The sequence below is a fragment of the Oxyura jamaicensis genome (assembly GCF_011077185.1).
Source record: "Oxyura jamaicensis isolate SHBP4307 breed ruddy duck chromosome 11 unlocalized genomic scaffold, BPBGC_Ojam_1.0 oxy11_random_OJ72848, whole genome shotgun sequence".
Classification (NCBI taxonomy): domain Eukaryota; kingdom Metazoa; phylum Chordata; class Aves; order Anseriformes; family Anatidae; genus Oxyura; species Oxyura jamaicensis.
This window is the reverse complement of record NW_023304254.1, coordinates 1-14,844: the sequence shown is the minus strand read 5'-3', so window position 1 is coordinate 14,844 and position 14,844 is coordinate 1. Positions and strand designations below refer to the sequence as shown.

At 65.0% G+C, this 14,844-nt stretch overlaps 2 protein-coding genes across 3 annotated transcripts; one reads left to right on the top strand and one right to left on the bottom strand.

Moving 5' to 3' along the window:
- Window positions 1–161: 161 nt before the first annotated feature.
- ZNRF1 (zinc and ring finger 1) lies at window positions 162–13,673 on the top strand. Of its 2 annotated transcripts, XM_035312278.1 has the most exons (5): window positions 165–663; window positions 11,511–11,606; window positions 12,008–12,113; window positions 12,216–12,306; window positions 12,460–13,673. In XM_035312278.1, exons 1-4 carry the CDS (start codon window positions 195–197, stop codon window positions 12,271–12,273), a joined length of 729 nt encoding a protein of 242 aa, XP_035168169.1. In that variant the 5' UTR covers window positions 165–194; the 3' UTR covers window positions 12,274–12,306; window positions 12,460–13,673. The 2 variants fall into 2 exon arrangements, with proteins under 2 accessions (XP_035168171.1, XP_035168169.1); XM_035312280.1 differs by lacking the exon at window positions 12,460–13,673 and having other exon boundaries at window positions 162–663; window positions 12,216–12,309.
- An 83-nt stretch (window positions 13,674–13,756) lies between these two features.
- Window positions 13,757–14,796, bottom strand: LOC118157802 (probable D-lactate dehydrogenase, mitochondrial). Its single transcript, XM_035312281.1, has 4 exons — window positions 14,495–14,796; window positions 14,321–14,411; window positions 14,142–14,253; window positions 13,757–14,068 (listed from the first exon to the last, which is right to left on the bottom strand). The coding sequence occupies exons 1-4, from the start codon at window positions 14,786–14,788 to the stop codon at window positions 13,903–13,905; spliced, it is 663 nt and encodes a 220-aa protein (XP_035168172.1). The 5' UTR covers window positions 14,789–14,796; the 3' UTR covers window positions 13,757–13,902.
- Window positions 14,797–14,844: the final 48 nt, after the last annotated feature.

Here is a 14,844-nt window from a genome sequence, read left to right as displayed (position 1 = left end):
CCCCCCCCCGCCTCCTCGCGGGGCGCCCCCGGCCCGGCGGGGGGAGGATGGCCGGGGCGGGGGTGGGCCCGCGGCCGTAGCTGCTTCCCCCCGGGGCTTCCCCCCCTCTCTCCCCTCCCTTCCCCGCCGCCTTCCTTCCGCCTCCTCCCGCCGCCGGGGGCCGGCGCTCGGCTCCCTCCGGCCCGGCGGCGCCCATGGGGGGCAAGCAGAGCACGGCGGCCCGCTCGCGGGGCCCTTTCCCGGGGGTGGCGGCGGATGACAGCGCCGTGCCGCCGCCGGGCGGAGGGGGGGGGCCGCCCCCGTTCGGCCATTACCGGCCGGGAGGCGGCGGCGGCGGCGCCATGGGGCTGCGCAGCCGCTCCGTCAGCTCGGTGGCCGGCATGGGCATGGAGCCGGCGGCCGGCGGCGCCGTCCCCTTCGGGCTGTACGCCAGGGCGGCGGCGGGGGAGGCCGACAGGGCCCCGGGCGGCGGCGGCGGTGGCGGCGGCGGCGGCGGCGGCGGCGGGGGGCCGGGTACCGACTCCACGTACGCCCATGGCAACGGTTACCAGGAGACGGGAGGCGGTCGCCATAGGGACGGGATGCTCTACCTGGGCGCCCGGGCCTCGCTGGCCGACGCGCTGCCCCTGCACATCGCGCCGCGCTGGTTCGGCGCGCACAGCGGTGAGTGCACCGGGCCCCTCGCCCCGACGCCCTTCCCCGTCCCGGGCTGCGTTGGGCGCGGATGCTCCCGGACCTTTCCCTCGCTCCGTCCCTCCTTTCCCAGCCCTTGCCCCGCTTGTTGCCCTGCTGCTGGGTGGGTTACGCTGGGCACGGCCGCCCCCAAGCCCTTCCCCTTGCTTTATCTCCCTTTTTCCAGCTCCTTCCCCTCTTAACATCCTGGGTGCATCATCATTGGGCACAGCCACCCCCTGGACCATCTCCTCACTTCATCCCCCCTTTTCCAGCCTCTTCCCTGCTCATTGCCCTGGGTTGTGTTGGGCACGGCCACCCCCAGGCCATTCCCCTCACTTCATCTCTCTTTTTCCAGCCCATTTTCTGCTCATCGCCCTGGGTTGCATTGGGCATGGCCGCCCCCAGATCCTTCCCCTCTCTTCACGCCCCTTTTCCAGCTCCATCCCTGCCCATCGTCCTGGGTTGTGTTGGGCACAGCCTCCACCAGACCTTTCCCTTGACTTCATCCCCTTTTTCCAGCCCCTTCCCCGCTCATCATCCCAGGTTGTGTTGGGCACAGCTGTCCCCAGAGCCTTCCCCTCATTTCATTCCTTTTTTCCAGCCCCTTCCCCGCTCATCATCCCACAGGGTGGGTCGTGTTGGGCATAGCTGTCCCCAGGCCCTTCCCCTTGCTTCATCCCCCTTTTTCCAGCCCCTTCCCCACTTGTCGTCCTCCTGCCGGGTGGGTTGTGTTGGGCACAGCCACCCCCAGGCCATTCCCCTTGCTTCACCCCCCCCTTTTTCCATCCCCTTCCCTGCTCATCATCCCAGGTCGTGTTGGGCACAGCTGCCCCCAGAGCCTTCCCCTTACTTCATCCCCTTTTTCTAACCCCTTCCATGCTCGTTGTCCTGGGTTGTGTTGGTCATGACCGCCCCCAGATCCTTCCCCTTGCTTCATCCCCCTTTTTCCAGCCCCTTCCCCACTCGTCATCCCGCTGCTGGGTGGGTTGTGTTGGGCACGGCCGCCCCCAGACCTTTCCCCTTGCTTCACCCCCCCTTTTTCCATCCCCTTCCCTCTTCATCATCCTGGGTTGTGTTGGGCACGGCCACCCCCAGTATTTGGGAAGAGGGTGGGCAGCCCCCCTCTTGCTCTGTGCTGATCCTAAATGATTTGCCCCCTCTCCAGCGTGGGCTGGGGGTTGGCGCCCGTGCGGCGGTTGTGTCAAGGTCAAGGCAGGCAGGGGCGGTGGGAGGAGGAGGCTTTCCCCCCGGGAGATGTCATTTTGGAAGCAGGGGACGTGCCATCCTCGTGGGGCTCGGGGAGAACGGGGAGGAGGCGCCCGAGGACGGTGTCGGGGTGCTGTAGCCCGAGCTCTGGGTTTTGAGGGTCGGTTTGAGCTCCTCGTGCTGCTTTTGGAGGTGTGTGGGGTGTTGTCAGGCCGTTCTCCTGCCTCAGGTGCAGGGAAAAGGGCTCGAGAGCAAGACGTGGGATTTTTTTCTCCTTTGTTTCTCCTGATAAAGGGCCGGGGAGAGGCCGGAGCGGGTGTTCCCGTTGCAGCCAGCTGGCACCGCGGCGATGCCGGGGAGGAAGCCGAGGAGGAACTGCCTGCCTCTTTAACGGGGCCGGGGCGCTCCTAAAGGAAACGTGTGGGGCCGAGGGGAGGGGGCAAGGCTGTCCCCCCCCAAAAAAAAAACCCCGGCGGGTGTCCTGGTGCCCGGGGAGCTCCGCGTGTGAGCAGGGCTGTGTCACTGACCCACTTCTGGCTGGGTACGGGGAGCGAGGTGGGAGGTCCTCCCTTCCCCTCCTGGCTGGGGGGAAGGCATTTCGGGGATGTCTCCGTGCGTTTCCTGGAATAGTCTGGGATTTCTCTCCCACCCGGCCCCTCCGCTCCCTTCTGGAGCGCTGCGAGTGCTCTCGCCGCATGACGCGGTCTGGGAATTTCATAATACGCCTCGGGACAATGCCTCGGTTTCAGGAAGGCTTGAAACCGAACCAGCGGACGGGAACAAAGTGCAGAACGAGCCTCGTGGGGCCCCTTTTCCTCCATCCATCTTGGGCTCGTTCCCCTTACCCGTTCCCTGGGGGCCGCTCCTCCCAGCTGGAGCGGGACCACCGGTCTCCTGCCCCCGAGCGGGGAAGCTGGCCGGAGAGGAGAGGGGCTCTCCAGTGTCCCCAGCGGGGCGTGGGCAGGACCGGAGGGATTTGCTGCAGGGCCACCCCGTAGCTAACCCAGACGTGGAGATGGTCGCTCGCAGGCTATCGCTGATTTTTAAACAACTATTCTCAAACTGCAGCGCCGAGAGGCGAAAACCTGTTCGTAAAAGTCATCCGACTGCGAAACGGAGCAAGGCGCTGATGCGAATCGGCGCGGTGCTGGTTAGCCTGGAGGATCGCAGCACGGGCGGTGGGAAGTGCCACGGGGACTGGGTTCCTCCAGTGCCTCCTTCGGGGCCCTTTGAGGGCGTTTCAGCAGTGCCGAAGCGTGCCCAGGTGGCAGCGAGAGCCCTTTGGTCCCCCCAAAGCCTCTCCCGGTGGTGTTCCTTCCCCGTAGCGAGACCAAGGCTAGGAGGAAGCCCCGGCCCCTCTTTAACGGGGCCAGGGCTTATTAAACTGCTGCGTTCTTCCTCTGAGCCCAACGGGGGATTTGGAGACTGCGAGGAGAGGGGAAAGGGCAGAATTCCACCCCAAGGCTGCTCAGATTCCTGCCGGACTTCCACGACTGCAGCGGGGCACTCGGCCGCGTGCGCTCCTTCCCCTGCGCCTCCGCATCGACCCGCTCCGACGCCCCCGGGAAGTGCTGAAGCAGCAGCAGCAGCGCGCGGGTGAAGGGAGAGGAGCTTTGACGTTGCTGCCGGCCACTTTCACTGCTCGGTTCCGAGGGAGGCTCGAGGGCGAGGATGTGGAGACCCGCGGGCACGCCGGGCTGAACCGGGAGGTGTCGGGGAGCCACCCGAGCTCCTGCCTCGGCACGGGAGGAAAGAAACAGGGCTGGGATCCTGCACGCTGCCCGTCTCGGCACGTGGGGAAGGCTCTTTGCGGGCTTGCTCTTTCGGGAGCACGTGTTCCCTCTCCCGGTTGAGCGGATCCCGTTTCCTGCCGGGGATTTTCCCAGGCGTGCCCGCCGTCCGAGCGAGCCACGGAACCGCGCCAGCTCCACCTGAAACCGCTCTGGGATTTCCGTGCCTGCCCCGGGTTTCGGAGACCCGCCTCGTGCCTCACGCTGCTGGGAGGTGGCGGAGCAGCTTGTGCAATCCTGGAGTTTGCTCGCAGCGTCTGAGCGCCCTTCCCCGTAGCGAGACCAAGGCTAGGAGGAAGAACACGGAGAAAGGAGACGTGTGGTTTAACACCGCACACCTCCAGGGTTGTGCGGACCTCTGAGCGCTGCTCTCGTTATTTGTCTCCATCGGGGGATCTTGAGGACTTTGCAGAGGCTGTAAGTAGCTTAAAGTTTATCGGGAAATCCCCCTCGTCGCCCAAAGCCTTCGAGCGTTTAAAGCTCTGGTAAATCCGTATCTCCCTGTCAGCCCGTTAGCCCGGCGAAGCTCATCCTGCTGCGCGCCGCCGTCAGGAGCATCGCAGCCTTCTGACAAAACGCTTGGATGCTGGAAGCAGCAAGGCCGGGAGGTCTGTGCCAGGCAGCCAGCGGAGCAGGGCGGTGTCTACCCAAGCGGGTCGGAGAGGGAAAGGAGCTGGAAGCGCCATCCAGCCCTGGGTAAGGGCTCGCTCACCGAGGGACGAGCTGGAGATGAGTGAATGCCCAACCAGCTGGCAAGGGGCATGCCTGCAGCACGTCCTTGCTGGCCGTCAAACGGGTGCGGAGCTCTCCCTACCCTGGAAAAGGACGGATTTGTCCTAGCGAGCTGCTGGAGGGAGTTCACGTTCGGCTCTGGCTTTCCCTACGCCACCTCTTCGAGATGCGGCCGTGGCACGTGCTGCATCCTCCCTCGGCAGGGGCTGGGCGAGGGGCAGGGCGCTCCCTGGGCTACAGAAACCCGCCCTGGGGAATCTCGTCTCACCAGGGGAAGTTTCTGCAGGAGGCACTCGACCCAACTCGGTGCTGGTGTGGTGCTGGGGGAGCAGAGCAGTCCCGACAGCTCCCCAGGCAGCAACATTCAGCAGGAGAGGACCAGGGGCGAGGCAGCAGCTCCTCGGGAAGACAGGAGCACCAAATACCACCAAGGCACGGCTTTATCGTGCGCCAGCAGCCCGCAGATGGAGTTCAGTGTGTCGCTGTCGGTGTGGCGCGTTATCTCCTGGCCCCGCAGCGAGAGCAAGCACGGGATTTCCCTGCCCGCCTTTGGCCCTCCGGCACCCTGCAGAAATCTCTTGGCCGCCTCGCCTGGGCACCGGGCACTAATTACCGGGCCTGCTAACGAGCTTGGCTGGGCTCTCTCCGCTCTAAACCCGCGTGTAAATGAGAGCGGGGAGCTGCGTGCGCTCTCCTTCCTCCGCGCCCGGTGCTCCGGAGAGCGATGCTCTCAGCTCCCGGGGCTGACCCACTTCCTAGCCAGGATCGTCTGCCCGGCCCGTGGCGCTGCTTTGTGTTGCTGAGACGTTTGTTCCAGTGCCTGGAATAAGCGTGAAGGTTTTCTCGTAGCTATTAGTGTGCTGCTGGGGCTCCTCTCCCTCGTCGGCGCTGGCCGGAGGATCGATGAGACGCGGACATCTTTGGTGGAGCAGCAGGACCAGGGCTGGCAGCTGGCCAGGGGAGCTCGGAGAATCATGGGAAGATGCTATTAACCAGTGAAAATTAATTGCGAAAGGAACGCAGGGAGGGGGAAAAACCCGCTTTGGGGGGAAAAAAATGTGTGTTTTTTCCCCCGATACCATGGCACCCCGGCAGGTGACCGCGAGGCGCACGTCGTCCCCAGCTGCTGGTGCGCCCAGAGCCCAGCTGCGCCGAAAACCTGCGTTTGAATCGCCGTGACCCGGCTTTCTCCTGATTTTCCCAAACTGAAATCCCGGACCGCAGGGGCTGGGGCTGAACCCAACGTGCCTGCTGAGTACTGTGCTCGGCTCCGGGGGAGCTTGGAGCAGGCCGGGGAGGCGCAGCTGCAGGAAGCCGCTCGCCTGGGGCCCCTTCTCCTGCCGCCCCACGGCGTTTCCGTGGGCAGAGCCCAGCCACGCGGGTTTCCTGCCCTGCAGGGAGGGGAGCACCTGCTGCGGGGGGCGAGGGCTGCTCGCCCCCCTGGGCTGGGGTTAAAATCCTTCCCTGGCCTGGGGGTGCTCGCTGCAAGGAGCATTTCTCTCTCCAGGCCCGCCACGTGCCGTGCCGGACAGGCTGCAGCGTGGCTGGGCCGCGGAGCCGGCTCTCCTTTCCTTCCCCTCCTGCCCTGTAGAGCCGAGCGATGTGGGCTGCCCTCGGGACAGCCTCAGGGCCGTGCTGCAGGGGCAGTGTTAGCCGGGGAAGTTCTGCCTCTCTGCTCGGCTCGCACCCCTGTGGGCATCGCCAGCCACGCAGGAGCGAGGCCACGCGCTCTGCGCGCTTCTTGGGGCTCTTTGTGGGGGATTGTTGGACACACTGACCCTTTCGCCAGCTTTAGCAACGCCAGCAGAAGTTTCCGAGGGCTGTGCTTGCCCCCGAGCCCCCCGGGCTCGCTGCTCGTTGAGGTGACACCAGCCGTGGCTCCGGGGGGGGGCCGGTGCCTGCCAGGCGTGGAAATGGGGCTGTGCCGGGTCCCGCCGGGGGACGTGCAGCGGCGGGGACGGAGAATTGAACCGAAAGCAGCTCTGAGCCGTTTCCTGGCCCTGGCAGGAAGGACGGCGTGACAACGGCGGGTATTTTTAGAGGCCAGCTGCCTGCAACACAAGAGGAAAGCGGCAGGAGAGGCTTTGTAGGGGCTTCTGCTGGCACCTCCGACCTGCCCGGCGTGCCCATCGCACGGGGCCTGGTGCCCCTCAGAGCCTGGAGGGTTTTGTTTTTGTATTGTTGGGTTTTATTTAGAGAAGTCTGCCTGGCTGCTGAGGGAAAACCCACAGCTTCTCCTGTAACTGTAGTAATTCTCCCGGAGCCCCGCTGCGCGTAGCGCTGCGTTTCACCCGAGTGCCGCAGTGGCTCCAGGCCCACCTTCGGTCGGGGGCCTGGACAGCCGTAGCCGGGGAGGATGAGGGCTTGTCTGTATCCAGCTGCCCCAAATTGCCTCCTGGAGGGAGGAGGAGTGGCTGTGGCTTCGGGATGGGTTTGGGGCAAGCTGGGGATGTGTGGGACAGCCCCGTCCTTGCAGGGCCTTGTAGGGAGCGGAGATTCGTCCCCATCCCCGTGCCCGTCACTGAGCACGGTCCCCACGCAGCGCCGTGTGCTTATCACCAGGGCTGGCCGTGCTACCGTGCCCCCTCAGCGTCTCGAGTTATCCCGACCTGGATCCCAGTGCTTCGAAGCCATTATCCAAAGCGTGCCCACTCCCCTTCTGCCTCGGGTGCCGTGGGCGAGCGTTTCACGGGGCCACGCTGAGCTCTGGGAGCGGGGCTGAGCCAGGCTCGGGGATTTCACAGCCACACGCTGCCCATGGATGTGGTTCTCCCTGCACCCTCGCTGCCTGCTCCTGAAAATCCCCCTTTCTAGGCCCAAAGTGGGTTTCTCCAGGTGCTCTGCAGTGGCTCCAGCCCAGGGGTGGGGGCTCCGCGCACCTCGCGCAGGGCAGTTGGCCAGGCCCTCTCCTTCCCACATGAAATATCCCGGTGGAAAAAATCAGAGCGCCCAAGCCAGCCCCGTGGACGCTTCGCTTTGCTGTTCTCTGGGATGCTAAAATTAGCTTTGGGCTACACGCTATTCCTTAGGAAGCTCGTTCCCTGCAGCTGGGGGTGTTTTCTGCGGTAAAGCAGGACTAGCTGGAGGCAGGGCGAGCCCGGCGGGCTGCCTTCCCCGTCCCGGGCTGGAGGGACTGATCCTGCGGCACAGCCAGGGGCGCAGGAAGGAGACAATAACGTGTAGCATTGGTGCTTTTATCCAGACATGGTGACTGCAGCCCTAAAAGGGGCTGGCAAGGGGGGGACGCGTGGGCTGTAGCAGCTGTTTGCACGTGAGGATGTGCGTGCGAGGAGGGAGGCTCTGGGCCACGTGTCACCGTACAGCCGTGCCTCTTCACCCTCCTGCTTCTCCGTGCCCCGCAGGGCCTTGGTGTGCAGGGCTGGTGCCGTGTCCCATGGCGCCTTCAGCCCGTGGAGGGGCTCTTTGGCCGTTCCTGCACCTCCTCGGAAGCTGTGGCCAGAGGCTGGCGGGGTGCCGAGTCCACCACGGGTGATGCTCGAGGACGGGGACACCCCCGGAGATCCTCAGCCCCCGGGTCCCTGCGGTGCCCCCGCCCTGGTGCCGGTGTTGCGCCCCGCGTGCCGTCCCTCGTGCGCTGCTGTCGGGTGACCACTGCGGCCGCTTCGAGCCAAGGCGGGGTTTGGTTCACAGCCAAGGAAATTTGGGGTCTGAATATCTCGGCTCTGCAGGTTTCCTTCCCACAGCCGGCGAGGAGGACAAGCCCTCTGCCATCGCTCCCCTCCGCGGGCTGCGGCGGCGGCGCGGGGTGTTTGTCACCTCCTTCCCAGCTTGGGCAACAGCTTCGGCATCGCCCCCCTCCCACGTGGCGCCTCGTTAAGCCCGTCCGTGCCCTCCAGCTTCACACGGGTGCCGGTCCTGGTGGTAGCGGTGGGAGGAGGTGGGGTGCTCGGGGCTGGAGGAGGCGCCAGGGCTCTGCTTTGGCTGCGCGGTTGGACCCGGCGTTTCCTGCGTTCCTCTCCTGCCCGGCCACGTCTTCACCTGATGCGAGGCAGCTCCCTCGGCCCGGAGCACAGGATGAGGGCAGGAGACGTGGCCGAGGTTTCCCAACCTCCAGCAGCCAGCCGGCAGCCTGGGGCTCAACTCGGGGTGCTCCGTGGGGTGGCAGAGCTCAGTGTGATGTCCCACGGGGCTGGAGGCAGCCGGGGAGGCAGGGGTTTCCTACAGCAGCATCCGGAGCAATTCCTGGCGGGGTACGGCCGTGGTGGTGGTTACAGACGGGCTGGAAACTGCCTTTACCCCCCCCCCCAAAGCCCCGCGATGGCCTGGTGGTGCTTTTGGCACCGTCAGGGTTAACCGTGGGGCTTTTTCAGCTCTTTTAGGATCTGCTGGAGGCTTCAGAGGTTCCCAGCTCTGCTCTGCCAGGCTCTCTAAAATTAACTGCGTAACCTGCCTAAAAATACTCAGAGGGCACCAGCCCCCGGAGAGCGCGAGCGCCGCTTGCTCACGGTTTTTAGACCAAGCCGTCGGAGAGATGAGGTCACCTCGCAACGCCTGTTTCGCAACCCTGGAAAGCCCTTGGCTTTCTCAAAAGTCTGCAAGATAACCTCGTCCTCAAACCCCACCTGCCGCCGGGGGCTCCGGGAGAGCAGTGGGAAGCTCGGGCCAGGGTCGGTGCTGAGAGCTGAGGTCTGCGTCCACCCTGCAGCACCCGGGGAGGCAAGAAGGGTCCTCAGCCTCCCCGTGGGCACGGGAGGCCCGGGAGAGGAGGAATAGCTGAGCCCTTCCCCTCTTCTTTTTTTTTTTTTTTAGGTGTGTGGGAGGAGGACGGAAAGGGATGGAGGAGGAGGAGGAGGGAGGGAGCTGAATTTTCCATGAGCAGCTGTCAGAACGTAATCTCCTGCGTCGCTCGCGCTGGCAGCTTAGGCAGGATCGATTAACGGGGATTTTGGGGAACTGGAAACCACCATGGCAGGGTGCGGGCAGCGGCCCCTCGGGGCGCCCCTCGCCCATGTCTGGGGCCGGCTGTGCCCTGGCTCCTGCTGCCGTGGGGCTGCTGTGTCCTTGGGGATCCCCAGAGCATCGCCTCTGCCCCCCGACAGCTGCTCTCGCAACGCCGAGAATTTGTGCCGACAGCTGGGGTGCAGCCTCTCCGCGCCGGCTCCTCGCTCCGGCCCAGACAGGCCAATTTGTGCAGTTGCATTTTCATCATATTTTTTAATATTATTATTCCTCCCCCCGCTTCCATCTCCTGAAAGGCCGAGCCTGGAAAGTCCGCTCTTGGCCGAGCCCCAGCCCTGCTCGGCTCACGTGCATCAGGGTCGCTCCTCAGGGTTCACACCCTGCGTTTGGGCAACCTCCCTGCGTCCTTGCTTTGGGGACGCGGTGGCGGGGGGTCCCTGTCCTTCCCCAGCTCGAATGTCTCGTAGGGCCCCGCCGGGTGCTGCCGGAGCCAGCAGATCTGGGGCAGCCGTTTAAAATAGCGCCTTGGCACAGAAAAAAGGGAGGGGGGGGGTCGGGGGCTTCGGCACCGGCAGTGCTGGAGGAAACGAGGTCTTGCAGAGACGTGGGCCCTTCCCAGCAGCTCGCTCCGGGTCAGCAAGGAGCTGCCGCTCACAACAGCCCGGGGACGTCGCTGCTGGAAGCGGGTCCCTGGGGCTGGGACAGGTGCCCCTGGGGACTGGTGCCCACGGTGCCGGCGCAGTGGGTCCCCGGGGGGGGCAGGCTGGGAAGCTATCTGAGCCCTCTCTATAAATACGCCGGCAGGGTAAACACTTGGGAGGGGAAAAAAAGGCTCTTTCAGCGAGCGGGCACTACTGCCACGAGGTATAAATCGGTCAGGAGTAAATTTAGGCTGCTGACGGGACGGCACATCGACCCCGTGCCTCCCGGCTCTGTCCCTGCGGCTGGGGCAGGGCACGATGTGGGGCTGGAGGGGCGAGCGGGGTCCCCACGTGTCCCTTCTGCTCCCAGCCACCCGCAGCACTCGTCCTTGCTGAGCTTTCCTGGGAAATAACCCCCACGAGGGGAGGAGGGTCGGTGTCTCTGTCCTAGGCTTTCCAAGAACCCCCAAAATCCCCCCCCCACCTCCGCTTGGTGCCAAGCAGGAACCTGATTCATCCTCAGATAATTTGTGTACGCTCCTTTTCTTTCCTGAACAGGCTTTGCATATCTATGAAGCGAGCTCTTAAGCAGCACTGCAGTCAAACCTGATCTGCTTTTAGAAGACGGGTCCTTAAATTACCCTCTCCCTCTCTGCAGGCAGGGAATCGCTCGCTGCTCTGGTGCAGACCCGTGGCGGTGGCCTGTGCGTCTTCCCCTGCATCTGTTGGAGCTCCGCGGGGTGGCGGAGCGGGGCTGCAGGAGGGCAGGGAGCCCCGGGCACCATCCCGAGCCCGCGACCTGCGGCTGGGTTGGGGTTTTGCTCCCTGGAGGCGCTGGTTTCGCTCGCAGCAGCGCGCGCACGCTGTGAGGCGGAGCGCTGGTGGGATGCTGGGGAGCTGGGCTGGGTCCCCTCGGTGGGAGATGCCTCTGAGGGGCTGGAAGGGGGCGAAACCTCCTTAGTGCGCTTCCAGATGGCCCCGTAAGTGCTGTCAGTGGCAAATGAGACAAAAGCGCTGCAGCGGGATTAGAGATGGACGGGGAGAGGGGATGCGCCGTGGAGCCAGCGGGATGGGCTGAACCCAGAGCCCGGAGGGTCCGGCTGAGCCCGGGGTGTCGCTGGGGGCTTTTGGGACGTGGCACGGCCACAGCCTCCTCCCGGGGCGGTGGCGGGACAGAGCCCGCCATGATGGTGGCACGGGGACGTGTCCCCAAGTCATGGACCAGCCCCACGGTGCTGCGTGCCCGGGGCTGCTCCTCGCCCTTTAAAGCCGGGGAGCAGCTGGTGGCCACGTGTGCTCCACCTTGGCTCGCGCCCTGCGCCCTCTGCGCCACCGGGCACGGGGACACCGGGCACGCCGGCTCGGGTGGCTGTCCCCACGCTGCCACTGCTGGCGGCCACGCGCGCAGGATGAGCGCACGGCCGTTGGGCACGGCCTGGGGCAGGTGCCACCATGCAGGCGGCCGGTGAGGGGCTCCCCGGGACGCGGGGTGGGCTCTTCTCCTCCTCCCCTCGCTGAGGGCTCTTGTCTCTGCTCTCCCTCCCAGGTTTCAAGTGCCCCATTTGCTCCAAATCCGTGGCTTCTGACGAGATGGAAATGCACTTTATCATGTGTCTGAGCAAACCTCGCCTCTCCTACAACGGTAAGGGCTGGGCTGCGCGGGGACACGGCGTCCTGCGGCGCGGGGACGCGCCGGGCGGGCGAGGGGGACGCTCGGGCAGGCTGGGGCTGCGGGCTTGCCAAGAGGGCTGTGCTCCAGCTGCCATCCGCGGCTCGCGGTCCCTGCCTTGTCCTCGCTGCTTTTCCCTCGGGACCCTTTTGTAACATGTCCCTGTCCCCGTGTTGCTCACCGCGGTGTGCCGTGCCGGAGGGACCCATCCCAGACTTACGCCCTGCCCTGCAAGGGCACGGTGGTGCTTTTTTGGAGCACCGGCAAAACCCAGCTCAGCGGGAAACCCGTGGGGGATGAACCCACCTGAGCCCCGCGTCCCGAGCAGGGGGACACGGCGCCGCGTCTCACCGCTGCCCTCCCCTTCCTCGCAGACGACGTGCTGACCAAGGACGCCGGCGAGTGCGTGATCTGCCTGGAGGAGCTGCTGCAGGGGGATACGATAGCCAGGCTGCCCTGCCTCTGCATTTATCACAAAAGGTACGGGGCCGGGGAGGGCTGAGGGGACGGCAGCCGGGCGGGTGGCGGGGGGGCCGGCCGGGTGCTGCGCGGTGCGGTGGTGACACGCTCTGCTCTCCCCAGCTGTATAGATTCATGGTTTGAAGTGAACAGATCTTGCCCAGAGCATCCTTCTGATTGACCCGCCGGGCGTGCTTGCTGACTTCTCTCTAAGGTGAGCCCGCGGCGGGGTGGAGAACGGGGCTGTTTTCCTGGTAAACCCTTTTTATTTGATGGTTCCGAGACGGGGGCCAGGCAGGAGGGTTGGGGAGGGGTACCTGTGGCTCCTGCACCCACCCTGCTCACGCGGCATCGTCTCTCTTCGCAGGGCACCTTGCTATACCTGCTGTACCTCCTCTCCCTGTCCCACCACCCGCCCCGCCTGGAGTTTTGGGCTGACGTTCAATTCCTCAAGAAGATGAAAAATTAAAAACCCAGAAACTTGAATCCACTTGGGACAGCAGCGATTTTTTTTTTAATTTTTATTTTATTATTTGTATTCGTCTTTTTTTTTTTTTTTTTTAATTTAAAAGATTAAAAAAAGGATAAGAATCATCCAGGAGGAGAGACAGTGTGAGAAAAGCGGAGCGACCTGCTCTCCCCTCCGCAGCCGCTGGCCACGAGGAGGGATCTGCCACCAAGGGAGGCCACGGGGACGCTCCCGCCGCCCTCGGCCGAGACCCTGCCATGATGTTTGGCTTTTTTCTCCCCGAAACGATCGGAGACGCCGCCGGGGGACAGCCGGCCAAACGGAGCACGCGGCACTTCTCACCGGCAACCCCCCCACCTCCCACCCGGACTCGCCTGGCGCCCCGGGGGCTCTGCTCGGTTTTTTTGCACTGACTGAACTGGGAATTTTCTCCTCTCTCCCGTCTCCCTTTTGGAGATCTCCACCCCGGCCCCGGCAGCGCGTGGCGGGGACTCTGCCCCACGCCGGGAGCGGGGCCACCGCTCTCCCCCGCCGCGGCGCAGGGGGGGGGTTCTGTCTTTCAAGTGTTTACAATGAGAAAAACATAAAAAAGGAAAAAAAAAAAAAAAAAACAGAGAAAACCAACAAAACAGCAACAAAAAAAAAATAATTAAATGAAGCTTCGTGTTGACTGGCGTGTTCTTCGATTTGAGCTTCCCTGCCCCGGTGATGTTTACAGACTGGTCACTCTTTAACTCAGCTATAACCACTCAGAGACTGGACAGCCGCAGCATCCCCGCCGCCCCCCCGCCGTTGCCAAATCTGACCCCCCCCCCCCCACCTTTTCTTTCCGTCGCCTTCCAGCCGAACCCTTCTGGGGAGGGGATTTGGGAGGCCACCCGACGGCCCCCCAAGGCGCGAGCGTCTCGCCCGGACGCCCTCGGCCCCGCCGACGCGCGCTCCCCTCCGGCTGGCGACGAACCCCCCCCCGTGTGACGGCCGTGCCCCCGTCCCCGTCCCCTCCCGGCGCGGCGGGCATGTTTTTCGTTGGTGAGACCTCCCCTGCCGGTGGCCGTGCCCCTGCGGGAAACGTTTCTGTATTTATATATTAAAACAAAACAAAACAAAAAAAATCGGGGAGGGGGAAATGAGTTCAAGAGCCTGGGGGGAGCTTCCTTCATTAGTCGAGGTGTTTTGATATGGTATTAAAACAATGTTCAATAAAATATTCACTGTTATTTTATTTCACTGGCATTCTTGGAGAAGCGGGGGATCGCAGGGGGGTGCCGGAGCCCCAAGTCCCCAACAAGCCGGGGGTGCAGCGTGCTTCCCTGGGGAGCGCTGGGGGGGGCTGGCGGGCGCTCACAGCACCTTGCCGGGGTTCATCAGGTGGTGGGGGTCCAGCGCGGCCTTGATGCGGCGCATGGTGTCCAGCCCCTGGGGGCCCAGCTCCTCCCGCAGCAGCGCCCGCTTGCCCAGCCCCACGCCGTGCTCCCCAGTGCAGGTGCCGCCCGCTGCCAGCGCCCGCCTGGGGGATGGGGACGTCAGCGGGGACGTCCCGGGGGGACCCCAAAGCCGCCCGTGTGCCCGCGCCCCCCCACCTGCCCAGGCGCTCGGCGAAGTCGTGGACGCGCCGGGCCTCGTCCGGGTCCTCGGGGCGGAAGACGAGGATGCAGTGGAAGTTGCCATCGCCCACGTGTCCCACCAGGGGCCCTGCGGGGACGAGGATGAGCGGGGGGCAGCGGGGCGGGGAGGCGGTGGAGGTGGAGGCAGCGCTCACCGGTGAGGCCGGCGTCCCGCAGGTCCTGCTGGGTCTCCACCACGACGCCGGGCAGGCGGGAGATGGGCACGCAGACGTCGGTGGAGTAGCCCTGGGTGGGATGTGGGGATGGGGACACTGGGGGGGTGCACAGGGACACCGCGGGGAGGGGGATGTGGCGCTGCCGCCCCTCACCTGGCAGCCGGGCCGCAGGGCCAGGGCGGCGAACCAGGCGCTGTGCCGTGCGGACCAGAGCTGCTCGCGCTCCTCTGGCGCCCGTGCCCAGGCCGGGATGGAGCCGCCGTGCAGCCGCACCAGCTCCTCTGTGGCAGTGAGAGGTGGTGCCGGGGTGCCTGGAGCCACAGCAGCCCCCGACCATGCACCCGCTCCCCCCAAGACGAGGTCTGGGTGCCTGGGGATCACCCCAGTCCCTGGTGTTGCCCCAGCCCTGTCCCAGGGCACCAGTCCATGACCACCTCCTATGTCCATCACCTCAGCTCCCCATCAGGGGCCCCCAGCCCTGCTCCTGTGCCCCCCAGCCCCAG